We start from the raw sequence: 22496 nt of genomic DNA, 5'->3' as shown, positions 1-22496 counted from the left end.
CATCTCAGTGTATGTGACAATACTAAACCAGTCACTAATCATTTCTCAGTCACATCTTATTACCCCGTGGAAGTCTACCACATTTCAATGACATGGCTGTAAAGGCTGCTACAATGCTCAACACTGGTTCATCGTGACAAGTCACAGATTTTTACCTCTCTTACCTGGCAAAAGATGATGATGATGATGAGACAGATTTTGGCTTTGTCCATGGATAGGGATGTTGAGGAACTGATAAATACTGGTCACAGAAAGCTTCTTTTTTGACAGGAAGACGAGATCCTGGAAATTCTTCTTGCAATGAATCTATGGAAGGTGAATAGTCTCTTTGATCATCATTCCCTGGCTCTGGTTTGAGAGACATGGAAGGGGTTTGATCTTGTATAGTTCTTCTCGGAGACTTGACTGGTATACTGTCGTTGATATCCATGCAAGTGTCAGTGGTGAGGGCGGTGATGGCAGCAAGTATAGCAGAGTTGTACTGGTTCCCACTCCCCAACCATGTTTCCTCAGTAACGCTTACTCGAGGAGAGGCCTGTGGTGATGGTGTGCGAGAGTGATGCGGTGAGCAAGAAGGCTGTCGATAGTACCCACCATTGAATGAGTGCCTTCTTTTGCCACATGGGGATTGTGGCCTTGACGATGGTCTTGAGGTGGGCCGTGGGCTCAACCAGTTCTCCTCAGTGATGCTAGTTCTTGGCGAAGTGCCTGGGGAATGCCTGGGTGAATTCCATAAGGGGCATGCCGCCTGCCCTCGAGGGAATCCTTCCTCATGGGTGGAGCCTTTGGGCGAGACACACGGTGATTGCCAAGGAGAGGCGAGAGGCGAGCCCTCGTAAGTAATAGAGTAACTAGACTCAGATGCTTCTGAATGACAACTTCGAGATGAAAGGCTACTTGCTGGACTTAAGCATGAGGGATCTCTGTAGGCATCTGGATTGGGGAGAGACAGGGTAACTAATGAATTGGAACGCTTACAGCCTGAACCATTTTCAATTCCATCAATTTCAGTTTCGCCAGCAAACTGATTATGGGCAACTTGCATTCCAGGATAAGGTGTAATTTCTATCCTTGGACTCTCAAGGGCTCCAGCACCATTTGGTCTTACATTTGGGGTTAAGTAGTAACCTGAAGCACCACCGTCAATGTTGCCCCCATATCCCATCATTCCATGTGTTGACAACAGTGTAGAATGGCTTGGACTAGACGTCTGTAAGCCATGGCATGATATAGGCATGGAAGGATTCACCACACCTGTTGATGGAGTGACTTTTATGTGTGGAGACGCAAAATTGTAGGCTTCTGTGGAAATAAAATAAAAATTTCCATTAAGTATTTCCATACAGGATGAACTTTCATATAGAAAGAAATTTGTCTACAGTCCTAAATTTATTCACAATTTGTAGCACTCCTAATTTATTCACAAGGTAAGGTGTATCACTTGACATGTCAGCATCTATGGAATGAATGTCGGTTACTGGGATTGGATAATGTCTCCTCCTTGCTGACGATCAACACTGGTGCACCTCAGGGGTATGTGCTTTGCCCACTGCTCTACTCTCTATATACCCATATACTCATGACTCTGTGGCTAGGCATAGCTCAACTACCATCTCTAAATTTCCTGATGATACAACCATTGTTGGTAGAATCTCAGGTGGTGACGAGTGGGCGTAGAGGAGTGAGATATGCCAATTAGTGGAGTGGTGTCGCAGCAACAACCTGGCACTTAACGTCAGGAAGACAAAAGAGCTGATTGTGGACTTCAGGAAGGGAAAGATGATGGAACACATACCAATCCTCAGAGAGATCGAAGTGGAGAGAGTGAGCACCTTCAAGTTTCTGGGTGTCAAGATCCCCGAGGATCTAACCTGGTCCCAATATATTGATGCAGTTATAAAGAAGGCAAGACAGCAGCTATACTTCATTAAGAGTTTGAAGAGATTTGGTATGTCAACAAATACACTCAAAAACTTCTATAGATGTACCGTGGAAAGCATTCTGACAGGCTGCATCACTGTCTGGTATGGGGGGGGGGGGGCTACTGCACAGGACCAAAAGAAGCTGCAGAGGATTGTAAATCTAGTCGGCTCCATCTTGGGTACCAGCCTACAAAGTACCAAGGACATCTTCAAGGAGCGATGGCTCAAAAAGGTAGCATCCATTATTAAGGACCTCCAGCACCCAGGGCATGCCTTTTTCTCGCTGTTAGCATTGGGTAAGAGGTACAGAAACCTGAAGGCACACACTCAGTGATTCAAGAAGAGCTTCTTCCCCTCTGCCATCCGATTCCTAAATGGACATTGAACCCTTGAACACTACCTCACTTTTTTAACATATAGTATTTCTATTTTTTTGCACAATTTCTAATCTATTCAATATATGTATACTGTAATTGAATTAGTTATTTATTATTATTAATATTTTATTTTGGTTTTTTTCCTTCTATGTTATGTATTGCACTGAACTGCTGCTGCTAAGTTAACAAATTTCACGTCACATGCCGGTAATAATATACCTGATTCTAATTCTGATGGAATGATCAGAATGACCATAGTGGGCCCAAGAGCTTGCTACTGCTCTGGACTCTGTTGCATTCCCTACACTTCAGGGAGCAGAGAAAAGTCACCCCCAGTGCTGTGCATCGAGAGTCATGTAAAGGCCACATTATATATGAACACCAGATTACCTTTCCTGAAGGATATTAGTCAACCAGATGTGTATTGAGAACAATCTGTAATTTCATGGGGTCTCGATTACAGAAACTAGATTTTATATTCCAGGTAGATTGAGACCATAAGATATCGGAGCAGAAATAGGCCATTTTGCCCATCAAGGCTGCTCTGCCATTTCATTATAGCTGATCCATTTTCCCTCTTATGCCAATCTCCTACCTTCTCCCCATTCCTTTCATGCCATGAATAATCAAGAACTTATCAAACTCTGTCTTAAATATACCCATTGACCTGGCCACCACAGTCACCTGTGGCAACTAATTTCACAGATTCACCGCTCTCTGGCTAAAGCGGTTCCTCCTCATTTCCATTCTAAGTGGATGTCCCTCTATTCTAGGCTGCAACCTCAGTTCTTAGACTCACCCACCATAATAAACATCATCTACACATCCACACTATCGAGGCCTTTCAACATTCAATAGGTTTCAATGAGATAACCCCTCAATCCTCTGAATTCCAGTGAATCCAGGCCCAGAGCTATCAAACACTTCTCATATGACAAGTCTTCCAAAGCTGGAGTTACATTCATAAACCTCCTCTGAACCCACACCAATGTCAGCACATCCTTTCTTAGACAAGGGGCCCAAAGCTGCTCACATACTCTAAGTCAGCCTCACCAATGCTTTATAAAGTCTCAATAACATCCTTGCTTTAATTATTCTCCAGTGAATTCTCTGTCAGTTGAGATGGGAATTAAACTTGGTCAACATTTCCCTATCACATTAATCTCTCCCTGCCCCATCACCCATTCAGTATTTCAGATCTGTAGATGCGCATCTTGTAGTTTGACTACCATAATACCACTGGACATTACAGTGCAACAAGTGGAGATGCTACCTAGTAGAGCTCAGCTTCAATCCTAACCTCAGGTACTATCTGTGGGAAGCTTGCACGTTCTCCCTGTGACCATAAGAACTTCTTCTGGATGCTCTAGTTTCTGCCAAGACCCAAAAGATGTGCAGGTTGGTAGGTTAATTGACCTAACGTGTAAGAGGGAGTAGTTGATGTGAATATAAGTACTATAAAGGGATTAATGTAGGATTGAGGTAAATGGATGGAGGTAAATCAATGGGTCAAAGAGGTGATTTCTGTGCGGTATTGTTCGACCACTCTATACCCGCTAAAGTGTGGAAGCCAATAGATCAGAGTGAGTTCAGCAGAAACTCATATGTTCAGTAACAAAGACTATGTACAAGAATACATTATTTAACTGCTCCACACTTTCAGAGGGAATAGTTTGTATTGGAATGAAGGTGCATATTAGATGGCAGAAATAACCATACATTTTCCTCATATAATAAACAATTTTGAATTGTCCTATGACTGGTGTTGTTATGTACACTGGAGTCTTTACTATTTATAATTTATGTTAAGTTGTGTTTGCCCTTGTCTTGCAATGTACAGTGCTGCTGTTGCAAAAAGAGAATTTTCTTTGTATTCATACTGTGTATCTATGCCTACAGGAACAATTAAAGTGAACTTATAATATTTATTAGAATAAAAGATACTGCACAGAATAGTTAGAATGTGTAGCTTTATAACACAGTAGTAACAGAATTGAACAGCAGAGATACATTTAAAGGGAAGCTAGATACCGTAAGTATAAGAGGGAGAAAGGAGTGAAGAATTCAATAGTGTTGGATGGAAAAAGGTTTGGAGGGAACCTGTATCTCAAGCTACCAATTTATTTTATTAATGCACTTAGAAATTATGCTTGGTGCTATTAATACAATGAAATGATAATTATCAGAAAAAACCATCAGTTAAAAATTGACAAATTACCCATTGATCAGAAAGCTGTGTTCTTATTTATAAATTAATTCAAGGAAATTATATAATTCACAGAGTTATGTATTTTGCTTCCAAACTAAAGATAACCTCCTATTAAATGTGCTATTCATAATTAGTATGTTGAAAAGTCAGCAATAGCTTTCATACCAATGATTCGTAAACCAGAACAAACAGAAACATTCAAAATTACTGCTTTATCAAGAAATTCAAGTTATTTCTATTATTTAATAAGCACATTCATTTCATTCCAATGCAAGCTATTCCCAGTGAAATTGTCAAATCTCTCAGCCAGAAGCTGTGTTTGGGAAATGGTTTAAGAATCAGCGATAAAACAGGAGGTTATAGTCAGGACCCTGAGTTCCTACCAAAAGTGTTCCTAATATAATGGGAACAAGGAGAGATATCAACAAATGCTTTCTTCCCAAAAGAGATTGGGATTCACTACATTTGAGGTAGTGCAGGGAGGAATGTAAGAGAGATATGTGCACATCTTCGCTCTATAATTATAAGGCCGTAGATGTATATCCTTCCAAAGACTATCTAATTTAAACTTCTACAAACATGCCAAGTACTTTTTACAACAATATCCTCTATTTTTATAATAGATTTGTGCCCAGTTAAATAAAATTTACTTTAATATGTCTTAATATAAAGATCAGATAATGCTATCACTGAAAGGTAGTTCTTTTTTGAGTCCTAGAAACAGAAAATTGTTCTCCAACCTTTTTGCCCCATTACTAGTCATTTGCAACACTGGAGTTTATGTCATCCTTAATTGGTCTGTGTAGGTATAACAGCAATAATTGTTCAAAAGGTAACTTACAAAGTGCAAAATGTTTCAATGCACTCTACAGAGTGCCACTTGACATTAATGCCAACATGCAGCTGTGCGTTCGTTTTCTGTACTTGAAATAAACCTCAACTTGAAATATTTCTACTCCACAAAGTAACCAATCAAATTTCATATCTCTCTCGTCCCTAAGTACATTCCAGTTAATACATTAGATTTAAGATCTAGAAACTGCTGTTGTGTCAGCAGAGATTATAGTTAACTCCGGGACAGCAAGGTCTAATAAATGGTAGGGATGTCAAAGATGCCACTTTAATGGTATTGGTGGAAGAGCATTAATTGGCCAGGATACCAGAGAAATCGAGATTTGAGATATGATTGCAGATGCTGTAATCTGGAGCAAAAGTAACAAATTGCTGCAGGACTCCTGATGCACGGTCTTGAATTGAAACGTCAACTATTCATCTAGCATGCAAAGATGTTGCCTGACTTGCTGAGCTCCTCCAGCAGACTGTTCGTTGTTCCAGAGGAAAGTGACTACTTTATTAAACAACCTTTATTTCCACCTGGAAAGGCAGATGGTTTTGCTTAATGTACTAACTCAATAATAAACAAAATCCTTCTCATTTCTCCTTCCATACATTTTTCCACTCTCAGTTTCATGACACAGTACAGTGTGTCATTACGGCCTTTCTGTGTCATTTCCTGACTCTCAGGAGCATCATACGAGATTCAGTTATTACAGTAAAATTCCACTAATCTGACATGCTCAGCAGGTTGGTGGTGTTGGACCAACAGGTTTCCTGCACTATTATGTGTCATTCTTGTTAATATTCCAGTTTACTTATTGTGTGTGTGTGTTATAGTTACAGTAACTTTCCAGGGAATCTGGGTCTAAATGTCTGTCACCAGGATTGACTACAGAGATGTGCAGCCACGACTCATGCACACACTAAACGAATACAACTCAACAACATAAATTGCCCGTGAACTGATGCTAATTATAATTCTTATACAGGGACCAAGTGTTGACAGGAAAAACAAACATCACACTGGTTTATAGTGCAGGTGACATTCATAAACTAGCTGAAGACATGCATCTAGAGTGGAGTGAGCTCTGTGCTGAAGGCTACAACAAAGCCTGATTTGGCAATGTTTGATGCCAAACAGCTGCAAAAAGGCGGCAAATACTCCTCCCTCAGTACTACACTTATAGAGTCATATGACATGGAATCAGGCTTTTCAGCCTCCAAATCGACACAGATTATCACTCCGTAGAAATGTACTCCAATCCCATTATATTCTCTCCACAATCCCATCTGTTTCTCACCATCTCAGAAAATACCACACACCTATTGACCAGGGGTAATTTACAGCCAATCAGTCTACCAACTTACTGTATATAGCTTTGGGATGTGAGAAGAAACAAGAACACCAGAATCCTTATTTTATTAATTGATTAAATACATACCAAGTGACAATTACAAAACTGGGGATATCGGTTATTTAAAATAAAAGCAAAAAAAAAACTGTCAAAAACCTGCAATGTTACTTCTGTTACTCTTCCCCAAGATGCTGCCTGACCTGCTGAGTATTTTCAGCATTGTCTGTAAGTACTCTTCATTTCAGTTAATTTTGTTTGCCTTTTGTATTAGCATTCACCACAGAAAAAAAGATATTCAATTATATCACGCAAAATAAAGTCCAGCCTCAGATACCGATTCAAATTTTACCAGGAAAAGTATTTATGAACCAGTAATTATTTTTTCATGGAAAGAAATGAACCCATTTTATTGGGATGACTGATTCTGAACGCTACCTTCCATAAACATATGCTAAAAATAACTTTAAATCCATTAGCTATAAGAAGATGATGATGGCCAAGAGATATTTGTAACAATTTCAAGTAAACTTCATTGCTATTATTAACCTGAGCTAATGTGGAGAGCTAGAAACGTACTCAGCACAACACAATTTATAGAGGTTATAAAAATAATCTATAATTCATTGCAAATTATAAAAATACTGAAAGAACTATAAACAGATAAAGAGAATAAAGGAAGAGGGATAAAAGAGAGAAGGGGAAATGAGTGACAGTAAGTACAAAGAAAGCAATTGAGAAGGATATAGAAAGTAAAAAAAAAATTATTTGCACTTGAATTTGAGATACAATCCCCGAAGCATTACATAGCAATGCAGTATCTTTCTGTGGTACCTGTGAATGTGAATGGACTGTGTTATGATTCAATTCATTATTGTGTCAACCACTGGTGATCGTGACTGGAAACAAAAATCCTATCGACAGTTTACATTCCAATTAAGGGGAAAAATACAGTAGCAACTCAGACTCTGACACTTTAGTACGGAGGCCATTGATCATCCGTGGGATAGTCCATGTTTGCATTAACAGTAGTAGATGTTATGAAGACAAGTTTGAATCCAAAAATAAACATCAATTCATGCTCTTACTTTAAGTCAAGAAGAGTGTGTGGGGACAGAGAATCCACAGGTAAATGAAGATACAACAAATCCCCATTCAATTTGCCTTATTTACACTACAAACATTTCAATGCACAATGTTATTTTCATCCCTGATACCATTCAATCACATATCAGCATAGAGTCCCACAGACATCAATAAAGGATTATTTAATCTGGCTATTGGTTGAAGAAAGGGTAAATTTTGCTGAGGGAGAATCACCCTCCTCTTAATCAAATACTGCCAAGGCATCAGTTACATCAGTCTGAGACAGCAGCTAAAATACTGGGTAATTCAAAGCTACGACATCTAAAGATGCTGCTCTCTCTCATTACTGTTGTAATGTTGGCTAGATTGTGTACTCAGTTTTGAATTGTTTCTGTAACTGTGAAGATTTATGACAGGTGTTGAAAAGATCTTCTTTATTAATTGGTGTCACATTTGGAATGAACTAACAGGTAAAGCAATGAAGGTGAAAATAGTGATGGATGTTAAAAGTCTTTCTGGGTCCTTCAATAGGAAAGCTACAGTACTCAAAGAGTAAATGACCATTCCTTGTTAGAATAAAATAAGCATTGCCATCTTCAGATATATATTTACCTAGGTTTTCTCTTCAAAAAAATGCAATAACCACTCAGCTTTGTGTTAGACTTTCCATCCTTTGCTAAAGCCACTTACTGACCTCCCAGTATTAATACTCTAACTGTAAGAATGACTGTTAACACTGATTGTTCTGTCATTCCCCTGTATCTCGTTAGTGGTCTAACATCACAGGTTGGCAGGAGTATCAGTCTGGGGTGGGACACACGTCTGAGTTAGAGGGTTATGGTTTACTCCAAGATGAGGGTTCAAAAACATGGACCATTACTCCAGTGTGATATACCTAGAGGTGCTGTCTTTCTAATAGGGTCTGTCTGCTTTTTCAGGTGAGTACTATCTTCAAACACAGTAACAGAATTTGCCTGAGTGCCCTAAACATCACTTATCCCACAATCAGTTAACAAAGAAAAACAGATTAGACATTTTCACGTTGCTGTTTGTCAGAACTTGCTGAGCAAAATGTTGTTTGCTGCACTTTCTATTGCACATCTTACAAAGGACAGGAAAGACTCCAAATATAACTAAATTCTCCCTTCTGACAGTGCTTCATTTAATAAATTCTGATATTCATGACCTTTCTTAGGGCTATAGTGGCAAAATGCATCTCAAATTCTGTCTTTCCTGTCATAAAACTCTTACACAAAATCAAGCATTCCAAATGATCTCACAGAGGCACGGACTGTCAACAGAACAGGGGCAGAGAAAGACAAGGAAAACCAGTGAAGATGTTAACAAAGCCATAAGACTTTCAGGGAGTCTTAGAAGAAGCAGATGGTGATTTACCGAATGAGAATTTTTTAAATGGGTCAGCAAAATAGCAGAAAACGATAAGGCAGAAGGGAGGACTGCAGAGGTGATGAATCACCAGAAATAAGCATGGTAGGATGTGCAGTTAAAGGAGGCTATAAAAAAAATGGAGGAAATGTCCTGGATGAATTGGTAAACAAGAAAAGAATTTTCACCCTAATAATTTTTTATCCATCTAGTTCAACCTATAAATAAGAAGTTTGAAGCTGACTTCTCAGAGGGCTGTAGAGCAGGAGAAGGGAGGGGAGGGTGAGAACTTTAAAACTGAGGCACTGTTTTTCTGAGAGAGGGTCAGTGGTGATGAGTGATGGATGATCGGGAAGTGATGGCAATTCGAACGGGGTTGGGTAGCCAGATGGAAGTTGGTGTGCTGCAGATTTTTGGACGGGTTCCAGTCTGTATAATAAGAGATGCAAGCTTGGGAAGGTCTACAGCCTAACGATAGGGAGTGCCATCAGTGAGTAGATGTTGGAGGACAGAGGGAGGAGGTTGATGGTTTGGAGATAGCACTTGTAGTGGTTATGGGGTGCTATTTGAAGCTTATCACAGGATCACAAGCTGTTCTAAATGAACGAGTGGGAGGTTAGCAGTCATCAGTATGCAAAAGTTTAACCAATAATTGAACTGACTACCGCTATTAACCTGAAGCACACATTCACCCGTCTATAGTCACTGATAGAAGTTTATACAATTATCAGAGAATCATACAGGGTGGACACTCAGAATTATTTTCCAAAGGTAGAAACATTGAGTGCTAGAGGTAATGCATTAAGAGGAGAGGGGAAAAGTTAAGGGAGCTGTGTGGGACAAATTTTTGTTACACAGAGAATAGCAGGTGCCTGGAACTGGCTACCAGGGGCAGTAGTGGAAGGAGACATCCCAGAGATGTTCAAAAAGCTGTTAGGTAGATGCAGGGAATGGAAGGATATGGATCATGAACAGGCAGAAGAGATTCAGTTTAATTTGGCATCATATTCAGCACAGACACTGTGGGCCAAAAGACCTATTTCTGTACTGTACTGTTCGGTGTTTTATACTAAAAGAATGCTGGAGACACTCAGCAAGTCCAACCTTATGCAGAGAGTACAGCAGGGATTAAAATGTCATGTTGATAGGAGTTCTGGTTCGGATGCAAGCTCATCCACCTTAAAACCTTAATCCTCTCTCTCTCTCTCTCTCTCTCTCTCTCTCTCTCTCTCTCTCTCCTCTCTCTCGCACAGTTCGACCTGATGAACGTCTCTAGCATTTTTTCATACCATATTTCATATTATATACTATATATATATATATATATATATAGACACACACACACACACATACATATATTATATATATTTTTAGCTTTCATCTAGCTAAACACAATCAATAAACGAAGAAATATTACTGAATGTGGTGTCATCTATATTTCAATGTCTGCAGTCATACATCATTCTCAATTTAACAAGTGAAGTGCGTAGTAACGTCCCAACTATTATTACTTGCCCTATTCTCTGGTATTACAAATAGTAACAGACACTCAGTACACAATATGTAAAAGAGTACCAGCCAAGGCCGTACTAAACCCTTTATCGTAAAACTGACCATCACAACCAAGCAGTAAATGGTCCTGCACTTCACTTCAACAGTTAATGAAGTGACAGAACTTTTGTAAACTCATGAATAAGCAAGACATGCTATAGACCCCCAAAATTACTCTGATCACTGTGGTGGTAAGGCAGTGGGAATGAGGAGGCATTACCCAGTCTCCCCAATCTTTAAAGTGTGCCTTGAAGTTAAAATATAACAGCAGTTTCATTATGAACAAAGAAAAACAGGAAATTAAGGGTGTAGAATGTGTTGTGCTTCATCACAGAACTGCAGACAAGCATGTAGATATTCTTAACTCAGCTTTATGTCTCTGTAGGAATGACAGTTAGTGTCCCTTTATGCCTACTTTGGGTTTTCAGTTTAATACAACAGGCACAGTGCCTACTGATTGAATCAATACTACCAACATTAACTTGGCATGCTTGTTTTGTTTTCCATTAATACCTACTCTTTAACAAACAACAGCAGGGATCATAAAGGACAACATCTTTAGAGAGGCTGAAGAGACTTTCATTTTGATAGCACCTCTCACGTAGCAGAATATTTAAGGTGTAATGTTGAGCAAAATTAGACACCCAGTCACACAAGGTGGAATTCGAGCAATATCTTAGTCAAGGTGTAGGAGAGAGTCATGGAATTGTACAGCCCAGTAACAGGCCTTTCAGCTCATCACACCCATGCTGACCATTTCTCCCGATATGCACTAATCCCATTTGTCCATATTAGATCCATATCCTTCTCTATCTTTCCTATTCTAATGAAAAATTATTATTAGAGTCATGCTGACCAGGGTAATCACCTAAGCTAGTCCCATTTATCCACGTTTGGCCTATAACCCTCTAAACCTTTCCTATCCATGTGCACGCCCAAGCGCCCTTTAAATGTTATACATCTCTGTAAGGTCAGACTTCATTTTCCTGCACACCAAGCAATAAAGTCCCAGCATGCCCAACTTCCCTATAACTCAGGCCCTCGGGTCCTGGAGGCATTCTTTGAAATCTGTTCCTTTCCATCTTTTCATTTTCTGAATCCATTCTTTCTGTCTTTTTATTTTATTCTCGGAAGCTGACTTTTCTTAAGTTCATCCTGTCTGGAGCACACTCATTCCCCTTCCTTGCAGCCTTTCAGTAACTTGCCAAAAAATTCAAAAGCCCAGCAGCACCAGGGCAAGTCTGACTGTTGACTAATTTATGCAAATTTCATTTGCCATGATTTGAGGGCTCGAGTCGTTAGTAGAGGTTGCGCAGGCTAGAACCTTATTCCATGGAGAGTAGGAATGAAGGCTGATCAAGTAGATGTGTATAAAATGACGAGAGGCATAGGCAGGGTGAATGCACAGACTTTTTCCTCAGGAAAAGGGAATCAAAAACTACAGGGTACTGATTTAGGATGAAAGAGGAAATATTTAAAAGGGGCAACTTCTTCACACAGAGGGCGTTACATAAAAGGCTACAGCTGCCAGAGAAAATGGTGGAGATGCTCACAGTAGCAATATTTAAAAGGTGTTTACACAGAAAAGGTTTAGGAAACACATTCATTAGGAATGGACAGGGAATGTTTAGATGGGCCAAACATAGGGAAGTGGGAGTAGCTTAGGTGGACATTTTTGTCAGTAATGGACGACCTACTTCTATGCTAGATTACTCTATAAGTGTAATGACAAGTGGATACAGATGCTGTTGGATGACACGTCACTGGAATAATGACCCAGCAGCACTAGAGGAAAAATGAACTCTTTATATATCGTTGGATTTAAGAGAAGTGTATGCTGAGAGTTCCAGAGATTAGGGCTCAGCATGAACAAGAGGCCAGAACTGGACCTGAGAGTCCTTAGGCTGGAGCAGGGAACAAAGATAAGGATGGGATTAAAATTAACACGGTGCGTAGTTGTAAGAGGGTACGGGTCAGAGGAGACGTTTCGTCCATAATTAGCACCGGCGTTGTAGAGTTCTGGAATATCTCTAATTGATGAATGTAGAGAGGGAGAGACCATGAGAATAATCAATCAAACGGACAAAAGTAGGGTTGAAGTTTATAGCAGCAGATAAGACAGTGCAGGAATTCATATCTACTGACAGGCTTAACAAGTCAAGATGTAACCAAAATAGCTCAAACTGAGGAGGCGGTGCAAAGCCACCTGTACAAACCTCCTCCAGCAGCATTGCAGGCAGCGTCGCGCTGGTTAAACTCAAAGAGAAAGCTGAAGTCAAACTCTTCCTCGTCCTTGAACAGAGAAGTCATTGGAGTGTGGGAATAGGGGGAAGGACTGGAAAGGAGGGGGTGGGGGTGTCAGCAGCGGATGATGGTTCCGGCAAAGGACAGTGGCCAACTCTGCTTACAGCCTTCAGGAAACTTGGCAACAGCTCCAGACCAAAGGAAGATTCACTGCTTCCTGCACCCTCGGCGTTTTACTCGTCCTCCAGCCTCAGTGCGCCCGCTCTCTCCTGAGGAGGCAATCCAATTGCTACCTCTCTTGTTGCTGCAGCGTTTCCTGTCTGTCTCAGCGACGAATCTCTTCTGTAATCAGACTCACTCAGTTTCCTGGTTTTAGCACAGATGTTATGCGTGCAGCGTGTTACTCACTACTTGTCAAAGTTGAATTTAATAGCTCTCCGCACTTTGCTACACGTGGTATATCTCCACCAAGCTTTGGAAATTAATCTTTGGCTCAGAATTTTTAATAAAATTTAATTTCTTCATTTTAATATATTTACAAAGAAATGCAACCTAAATATCACCAACATGAGAAATAGACTAACTTTCAAAACTATTCAATTTGTGGGATATCTACTATGTTCAAACAAGTTCTAAACTGTTTCTGTTATTTGGCACAATAGGACAATAAAATTAACAATTTCTGAGCAACCTTTCCACTTGGAGTGGGTAGAAGTTAAATTATGTTTTATAATTTAATTTCTACACATCCCAAATTTACAGCACAAAATTCATATTCTTCCAATGAACAATCACTTCTGCAGTTTTAGACTATCTTCATGTTTAAATAGTGTTATAACTATATTCATGTTTAAAAAGTGTTATAATTACATTTCTCTTTTTAAGCAAACCCTTCCTCAGAACTGCACTTGTGGCAACTCCAAGGTCGCTTGACGATGTGCAATTTCTCTCCTGGTTGGCACACAAAACAAAGTGAGCTGTGGAAGTCAATCACTTCAGCTCCAAGACCTTGCTGCGGAAGTTCCTCAGGGAGGTCCTTGGCCCAACGTCGTCAACTGCCTCATAATCAACCTTCCCTTCATCATTATCACAGAAAAAGGAGTAATTACTTCTCAATTCACCTCTCATTCTCAGATACCAAAGCAATCTGTGCCCACTCCTGCCAAAACCTTCAGGCAATGGCTGAAAAGTGGAGCCACCAAAGAGACTACAGATGCTGGATCAGGAGTTGCAAACAGATTGCTGGTAGAACTCAGAAATCTGGCAGGAGAAAGATATTTCAGGTCCAAATCCTGCATCAGGACTGAGTGGAGAACCTGGTTCCAGCTGCCCTTTTCCCCTTTGTCTGCTTCCACCTGTCATCCACCCACCCCAGCCCTGCTCATCATCCTTCTCTTTTCCTCAGTCCACCAATCACTTCCTGGCCCCTTCTCCCCCTCTTTATATTGAGCAGCATTCTTCTCCACTCTCAGTACTAATGCAGGTGCTTGACCCAAAACGTCAGCAAATCATCTCCCCACAGATGCTGCTTGATCCTGTAAGTCACTCCAGCATTTTGGGGTTTTTTGGTTGATAAGTCCCTGAGGCCCTCCTCCACTGGCCGGGGTCAACTATGGATGATGCGTCCCACGACACACAAGCCAGGGCAGTACGGTATGGAGAGCAAGCATGTCGAAACAATGACCTCGGGCAGGATTACCATTGCTGCGCCCCCACTATCAACATTCTGAAAAACACTATAGGTCCGACACCCTGTACACATCGGACTTCCAATATAACTCGGAGTCCTGCCATGTGCAGAAGTTCGCTGATGACACGGCCATAGTGTGTCAGGAATGGACAGGAGGAGGAGTATAGGAAACTGATACAGGACTTTGTGATATGGTGCAACTCAAACTACCTGCGTCTCAATATCACCAAGACCAAGGAGATGGTGGTGGACTTTAGGAGATCTAGGCCTCATATGGAGCCAGTGATCATTAATGGAGAATGTGTGGAGCAGGTTAAGACCTACAAGTATCTGGGAGTACAGTTAGACGAAAAGCTAGACTGGACTGCCAACACAGATGCCTTGTGCAGGAAGGCACAGAGTCGACTGTACTTCCTTAGAAGGTTGGCGTCATTCAATGTCTGTAGTGAGATGCTGAAGATGTTCTATAGGTCAGTTGTGGAGAGTGCCCTCTTCTTCGTGGTGGCGTGTTGGGGAGGAAGCATTAAGAAGAGGGACGCCTCATGTCTTAATAAGCTGGTAAGGAAGGCGGGCTCTGTCGTGGGCAAAGTACTGGAGAGTTTAACATCGGTAGCTGAGCGAAGGGCGCTGAGTAGGCTACGGTCAATTATGGAAAACTCTGAACATCCTCTACATAGCACCATCCAGAGACAGAAGCAGTTTCAGCGACAGGTTACTATCGATGCAATGCTCCTCAGACAGGATGAAGAGGTCAATACTCCCCAATGCCATTAGGCTTTACAATTCAACCGCCAGGACTTAAGAACTTTTTAAAAGCTATTATTAATGCTTTTTGAGATAGTGATTTAGATGCATATCATATTTTTTACTGAGTTAAGTATTGTATGTAATTAGTTTTGCTACAACAAGTGTATGGGACATTGGAAAAAAAGTTGAATTTCCCCATGGGGATGAATAAAGTATCTATCTATCTATCTATCTATCATTTATCTGGACTACCCACATTAAATACTATAGCTATAGGAACAGCTCAGAAACTGGGATCTTGTGAGGAGTGATTCACCTTTTCACACTTCAAGTGCTCTCTGCTATATATAAGGTACACATTAGATTGAAAAATGCCTGAGCTGCTTTGGTCAGTCCAGTTCCAATAACATCAAGAAGTCCAATGATATTCGAAACAAAACTGGCACACTGTCCACCACCATAAATGTCTGTTTTCTTCATTCGCAGTACATCGTGGATACATTGTTTGCCATGTACAAAACGCGCAGCAGATACTAGACTGGATTTCACTGACTTCACCCCCCCAAACCTACATTGCCTACTGTCAAGGACATTAATACCACAGTCAGAGATGTCATTGGTACTTGGAAATACAGTGGATTCTGGTCAATTGGGCCATTAATTCAAGAAGTGGCTCACCACCACCACCTTGTTATGGCCAAACAAGAATAAGGACTAAATAATGACCCTAACAACAGTGCCCACATTCTACAAATGACAAAAGATATCAAGATATAAACTTTTACCAGTTAATGCATTCTCTAAATCTCCTGAGATACATTTTCCTAATAGCTCCATATCTATCATATCTGATGTTAATGGCTTTGAGTTCAGTATAACATCAACATTGGCAGCTTTTAGCTTGGACACCCCTTGACACCAGTTTTGCCAGGATATTTCAGTATGTTATTTATTTGAACACTACCTTAACACTGGAGACAACTAACTTCACCTCCACACGCCATTATTTCCTTTCACTTTCTGATCCTGCAAACTTGTGGGGAAATCTTCCTCTACCTATGAAAATCTTAAAGATTTCTTTTTACTGTCTCTCATCTTCAAAAGGGAAGTCTTAAACCAAGAAAAAATCTCTTTTAACTCAGCCCTCAATTCCGAAGTCAGCTTCTCTTATCATAACTCAAATGCCTTCTGTAATACAGAAACCAGAGCTCATTACAGCTGAATACACTTCCGACTTCTATTTCTTACCCGAAATTAACAAACAGGACTGCACTGGTAGTCCTATTATTGCTGCCTGCTTTTGTCCCACCAAACTTATCTGCTCATACACCCCACAGGCCCTCCTCCATTTTGATACCTTTAATTTCCTGGTCCTCACTGACTCAACTTTACTGTGGATGTCTCCTTACCCTATCACCTCCATCTCCCATCAGGAAGGTGTTCCGAGCTCTCTACTTCACTCCACAGCATAGATCTAACAAGTGATTTATCTCTCACACAGATGGACAGAGGATTGATGGGCATGTGAGACAATATTTACAGGGAAATAATTGGAGGGATGGGATTGAGGTGGTAGGTCTAAGAGCAGGCATAGATGTGTTGGGCTGAAAAGTACAGCTACGTGGTAAGGAAGTATGAACATTTTCAACATCACTTCCTTTGACTGGTAAGCCTCACCTTCTCTATAGAAACAAATATGTTTTGCTTACTTTCCTGTCTATACAATATCGCCACATTGACAACTTGAAGACCTAACCCCACAAAACAAAAGATTTCTGCTAAGCCACATTTGAAGCAAGCAAACGTCATTATTCTGTGTTGTCAAATGTTCATCCATGGTCCTATCCAAGTGGCCCTGTTCTGATTAACGTTATTGTGCAATGCAAATTTACAATCTGTACATTGCTTTGGGATTAGTACCAAAGATTCATTCTAATAGAGAAACACTGTCATTAAAATTCAAAGGAAAGGGAACACAATTTCCCCTTCTAGAATTCACACTTCTCATATAAAGTTGTGCTCCATTATTAGTTTGAGACTGTCTTCATGTTATAAGTGTCGTGTTGGCATAAACAAAACTATTTTGTATGAAAAACAATGTGGATGAAAAAAATGTACTTCTGGACACAAAATGACAACATTCTGTTTCCTATGGTATATTTCTTTAAATTAAAATATGAATCTCTATGGGAATCTGCTGGCAACTGGTTCTCACTCTATATCACCAATTGATTTATTCCTAATTCACAACTGCAGACAATGTGCAGGTTATTTGATTTACTGTTCATGTTTGGGTTTTTTTTGCAGCAGCAGCATCATACCATGTGGACATAACTTTTGCTTCCATGCTAAGTCCATCCCACTGGTAGCCCCATAAGCCACTGTCCTCATTAGCACAGGGTTGTGAGATTGGTCATTGTACACCCTTAGGTCTATGCACAACATTGGTTTGTTAATTATTTCTCCATTTTAGGTGGATACTTTCTACTCCACCTCATTCTCAAGATCCCTGAGGACTATAAATGCTTGAGTCAACCAGTTGGCAGGTTGGGCTAGGAGTATCATAGGACCAACCTTGGTACATTGAACTCACGAGAGAAAAACAAAGTAGGTGTGTACTTCTGATTAAAGGAGCTAATGGGAAAAGGCAGGAAGATGGAGCTGAGTCAATGGCTAGATCAGTCCCAATTTTATTAAACAATTTAGGTATAAAGCCCAACTCCAATTCTGTCTTTATTCAATATACAGATTCATGCATTTCTTGTGAGAACAAAGAATTTTGATCAGGAATATGGTCACCCTGGCTTTCCTTTGTCTAAATCAGTGGACATTAGAAACTCACTGTGATTCCTCAACTACTAACCATAAATCAGAAGGATATAGGTCATTCAGGAACCTAAAATGCCCTTCTACTTTGAGAATGAGTTGGAGTAAAGCATCCCCACATTAAATGAAAATATCTTACCTCATTTCAGCAATGTTGTTTGTCACAATGAATATGCACATATTACAAATGCATTACTTCCCACTAATTCATTTAGCAAATGATAAGCATGAGTATCCAAGAAGTTTGAAAGGTGAGTCAACACTGTCAACGGAGCCAGCTGAGGAAAAGGTTTCAATATCCTTCAATACTTCTGTAAGGTTACTAGTGCCAAGAAGATTTTGTATCATGATATTGCAAGTATAAATATTGTGAGTCTGTGTCAATTTGCCTTTTAATTCCAATCTGACTTTACTTGAGAGATTGTGCTAAAGAAATTCTCTAAAGCATTATATTCAATGTTTTTCTGATTCTCAAAAAGGAATGATTTCTCTTTTTGCTTCAACTACAATGACCGCCTTTCTCCACTCTTGTTATTACTATTTCAGTATAGTGGATTTATATACAGCACTGTGTGTAGTTGTTTTCTGGGATGTGGGCATTGCTGGACTAGTTGTCTTTGAGAAGCTGCTCGTATCTTCTTGAACCACTGCAGCCTGTCTGGTGAAGGTACCTTCCGCACCCCAGTGCTGTTAGAAAAGAAGAGGGGATGGGTTTCAGGATTTAGACCCTATGATAGATTCTAAGTCAGAACAGTGTTCTACTTGCAAGGGAACAAGCAAGTGAAGGTATTCTCATGCATCTGTTGTCTTGAGCTTCTGGTGGGAGGCGATCATGAGTTTCAGAGATGCTGTTGGACTAGCCTAGGTGAGCAACTCTAATGCATATTTAAATGGGACACTACCTCAACTTCATCATGAATTGGAACTGGAGTTGGTTATTATTGTCATTGAGGGACAGTAAAAAGCTTTGATACTCCAAGCCCAACCTGCCAACTGGTTGACTCAAGCTTTACACTTGCTTACTGTTCATACAGATCAAATCATTGCACAGCACATTGAGATAGTACAAGTTAAAACAATAACAGAATGCAGAATAAAATGCAACAGCTACACAGTGCAAGTAGGCATTAAGGTGCAAGATCATGTACAGCAGCATGGTAGCATAGCAATTAGTGCAATTGCACTACAGCACTTGCGATCACCAGTCAGGGTTTGATTTCCACTACTGCCTGTAAGGAGTTTGTATGTTCTCTCTATAATCACGGGGGATTCCCCTGGTTGCTCCAGTTTCTTCCCACATTCCAAAGACTTACAGTTAGGATGAGGGTTAGTTGGGGGCACGCTATGTTGGCACTGGAAGTGTGGCCACACTTGTGGGCTGCCCCCAGCACAATCCTCGGACTGCATTGGGCATTGAGGCAAAGGATGCATTTCACTGCACTTCAATGTACAAAAGACTTATAAAGCTATTCTTTAAGATTATGATGAGGTAGATTGTGAGGTTAAGAGATAACAAATAATAAGGGTGCTTATCCTATCTGGTAGTTTGTAAACATTAAAAAAAAGGCTTTGGGATGTCTTATTCTCTTATTCTGCACACCCAGCCTTTTACCTGCTCTTATAGATACGGCTAATGCGTGGGTTCTTCATTTGAGTTTCTGGTGAATGGTAGTGCCTTTGAATGTCAAGGGTAGATGGCTAGGTTCTTTTTGTTGGAGAAGGTAATTACACAGTTAAAAAATAGCTCCAGACGAAACAGAAAAATTACAGAGAAGTACTATTTACTTTCAATTGCAACAAGTCTGCCCATATTAGTTGCAAAGAGAAAAGTTTAAACTGCTTAAGTGACTTTAAAGTGTTTCTTTAAAACAGCCAAATTATACAATTAATCACAAATACTAAGGGTTTCATCATCAGATTTTCTTTCCTAATATGCATCCCGCAGTGCACTGCAGTTCACTGGGCCTTTCTGGGAACCTGATGCATCTGATTCACAGTGTACAGCAGTAACAGGCAATACTGGGTTCGATGGAGAAACCCCGGGAGTGGCCAAGAAGAAGAACAAGGATGGAGGCTGGAGACTCCAGGAATAAGAACAGGAGTGAGTTTTACATTCCAGCCACTGCTTGTGCAGGGCCTACAACTTGCATAAAAATGCAATTTATGTCAGGTAAGATATTCATTGTGCTTTTTTTTAATGAAATTGATGAAAATTAGATCTTGTGATTTATCATTGAAAACTGCATTCATATATTTCATGGTACTTAATATTTTTCTCAGCAAGTAATTTCTAATTATAAAATAAAATGCACAAGATCCTTGAAACACTCATTAGGTCAGGCAGCATCTATTAAAATAGGAACAAAGTTAACATTTCATGTCAAAGAGATCCTTCACCGGATGCATTAATTCAAATTTTCTCTCTCCACAGTCACTGCCTGGGCATTTCCAACATTAATCGATTCTCCGCAACTGCTAAAACCTGCATTTCACAGCTTTCATGTCTTTTACAGCTTTTGATTGTCTTCTGGTTCTTTAGCTGCCCTTAGTAATCTATAAAGCAGACATCATTATAAACAATCACCATGGCAAACCAAGGCTTGCCCTTTCAGAGATATTCATTTTGTCTGACCCATCAAGGTCAAAACTTACTTGTTTTCTTACTTATCTGATTTTGATGATTGAAGTCCTTTGCATCTCTATCCACAAGTGCTAACTGACTTGCAATGTTTCAAATATTTACTCCTTTTATTTCAGATTTTTTGCACCTGCAGTTTTTTTTCATTATCAGGAAACAATTTATACAATATCATACAATATATGGAAAAATATTAATATTCAGGAGAATGGAATAGGAATAAGATTATAGGAGAGAGATAAAATTTAACTGACTATCAAATTTCTTGAGGTCAGCTTTCATCTTTAACAAAGGTGATCTGCATAATTGGTCTTCAGTGAATATGATTTTATAAAAATCAACAAAAAATCTGCTAGAAGTTCTCAGCATATTGAGCAGTAACTGTTGGGGAAAAGGAACTTTCATTGTGTTACCCTGTACCGCGACCTAAAATACCATCATTTCATCTCCCTCCCCCTCACCCCCACCCACAGGGGATATGCAACCAAATGAGTTCCTCCAACAGATTGTTTGTTGTTTCAGATTCTGCCATTTACAGTCTATTGTTTCCCACCTTTAAAAAGGATTAGTTTACAAATCAACATTAGTTTTGATAATCTCTTAAACAATTTGTGGACATAAAATTTAAGAGCTTCTCTGACTTCTCTTGTTCCTCGTTCTATTCAGTTCGCTGGTTGTTTTATTTTCCATTCACTGCTAGGGAAATTTGTCATGTATCTTACAGGGTTCCTGCACCTAGTCAATTTAATATAAATGATGCAGACAAGGGATCCTCTTGGAACTTTGCAGTGTTTCCTTGCAGGAAGTCTGTTATCTGTTTATGCAATCTATTGGAAAAGATGGGCTATCTCATCAAGATATGAGCTTTTGGCCTTTGGTTCTCATCTTAGACTTCAATATTTGGTATTTAAAATTTGTGAAAGCACTGCAAGTATTAAAAACTGAATTATTTAATTATAAATTAAGAGGCACTCTTTATTTAAATACTCAAGGCAAACCTGAGATATAGCAATACTATTTCTGGTTTACTATTAAAATGCCAATCGTTTTGTAAGCTTAGACCGTAAGACCATAAGATCTAGGAGCAGAATTATGCTACTCAACCCATCAACTCTGCTCTGCAATTTGATGATGGCTGATTTATGCACTTTCCATCTCAACCCCATTCTCTTGCTTTTTCCCAATAACCTTTGATAACCTAACTAAGCAAGAACCTACCAACCTCTGCTTTAAATATACCCAATGACTTGACATTCACTTTCGTCTGTGGCAATAAATTCCACAGATTCGCCATCCACTGGCTGAAGAAATTCCTCTTCCAGTTCTAAAGGGAGGTCTTCTATTATGAGGCTGTGCCCTCTGGTCCTAAACTCTCTCATTATTGGAGACATCCTCTCCACATCCACTCTTATCTGGACCTTTCAATATTCAGTTTCTTTCAATAGGATCCCCATCATTCTCCTAAACTCCAGCAAGTACAGGCTCAGAACTACCAAAAGCTCCTCATATGTTAACCCTTTCATTCCAGGGATCATTCCCGTAAACCTCCTCTGGACTCTTTCCAATACCTACACACCCTTTCATAGATATGGGACCCAAAACTTCTCACAATGCTCCAAATGTGGTCTGAC

At 39.9% G+C, this 22496-nt stretch overlaps 1 protein-coding gene across 2 annotated transcripts in view; it reads right to left on the bottom strand.

Annotated features, from left to right (window-relative positions):
- Positions 1–22496, bottom strand: part of nfatc1 (nuclear factor of activated T cells 1) — a 286505-nt gene that overhangs the window by 249255 nt on the left and 14754 nt on the right. For both annotated transcript variants that reach the window (XM_073050710.1, XM_073050704.1), the window contains exon 2: positions 165–1302. In XM_073050710.1, coding sequence (XP_072906811.1) covers positions 165–1302 — 1138 coding nt within the window. The remainder of the gene's footprint in view (positions 1–164; positions 1303–22496) is intronic.

The sequence above is a fragment of the Hemitrygon akajei genome, chromosome 1, assembly GCF_048418815.1.
Source record: "Hemitrygon akajei chromosome 1, sHemAka1.3, whole genome shotgun sequence".
Taxonomy (NCBI): domain Eukaryota; kingdom Metazoa; phylum Chordata; class Chondrichthyes; order Myliobatiformes; family Dasyatidae; genus Hemitrygon; species Hemitrygon akajei.
This window is presented reverse-complemented; position numbering and strand designations above follow the sequence as displayed.